Source organism: Penaeus monodon, chromosome 30 (assembly GCF_015228065.2).
Source record: "Penaeus monodon isolate SGIC_2016 chromosome 30, NSTDA_Pmon_1, whole genome shotgun sequence".
NCBI lineage: Eukaryota > Metazoa > Arthropoda > Malacostraca > Decapoda > Penaeidae > Penaeus > Penaeus monodon.
In genome coordinates this window covers 33161055-33161847 of record NC_051415.1, presented here as the reverse complement: position 1 = coordinate 33161847, position 793 = coordinate 33161055, and the positions used below count along the sequence as shown (strand labels likewise).

At 44.6% G+C, this 793-nt stretch overlaps 1 protein-coding gene across 1 annotated transcript in view; it reads left to right on the top strand.

The window, feature by feature from the left end:
- Positions 1-793, top strand: part of LOC119592427 (ubiquitin carboxyl-terminal hydrolase 16-like) — a 48003-nt gene that overhangs the window by 6436 nt on the left and 40774 nt on the right. Inside the window, exon 3 of the mRNA XM_037941250.1 lies at positions 277-406. Within this exon, the coding sequence (XP_037797178.1) occupies positions 277-406 (130 nt within the window). The remainder of the gene's footprint in view (positions 1-276; positions 407-793) is intronic.

Here is a 793-nt window from a genome sequence, read left to right as displayed (position 1 = left end):
GCATGTGTGAAGCAAGCATGTATCATAACCAAATAAGGCTTTCTCACATCAGGGTGAGACTAAAATCTTGTTTTGGCTGTTTTAGAGTATGGTTGATGAAAACACTGTTCAATTTATTGTCTTGTCTGATGTTTCCAAAAGTCCTTATTAAAGCAGACTTCCATTAGCATGTAGTAATATTCTTGGGATTTTTTTTTTCTGTAAAAGGCTTCATTTTTTTGCTCAAGGTGTTCTATTAAGCCCTTATGGGTCATAACTGCGGTATGTGTCTCATAGCTGGCTGCCAAGAAAATGTCGAGAATGTGCCAAGAATTAATGAAAATAGTTGTCATCTTCAGACTTCCCAGGTTTATGAATATTGCCGGATGCACATGCTTACTTTGGATGCTGTGCATAGATTAGGGATGTGATGCGCTAGAAGAGAATGGGAGATTGAGGGAGAGAGGGAAAGAGGGAAAGAGGGAGAGAGGGAAAATGGGAAAGAGGGAGAGAGAGAGAGAGGGAAAGAGGGAAAATGGGAAAGAGGGAGAGAGGGAGAGAGAGGGGGGAAAGAGAGAGAGAGGAAGAGGAAGAAGAGGAAGAGGAAGAGGGAGAGGAAAGGAGAGAGGGAGAGAAAGGGAGAAAAAGGGAGATAAAGGGAGAGAGGGAGAGGAAAAGTGGAGGGGAAGGGAGATAGGGAAAGGAATGGAGAGGAATAGGGAGAGGTAGAAGGAGAGGGAGATGGAGAGAAGGAGAGAGGGAGAGAAGGAGAGAGGGAGATGGAGAGAAGGAGAGAGGGAGAGAGGGAGAGAAG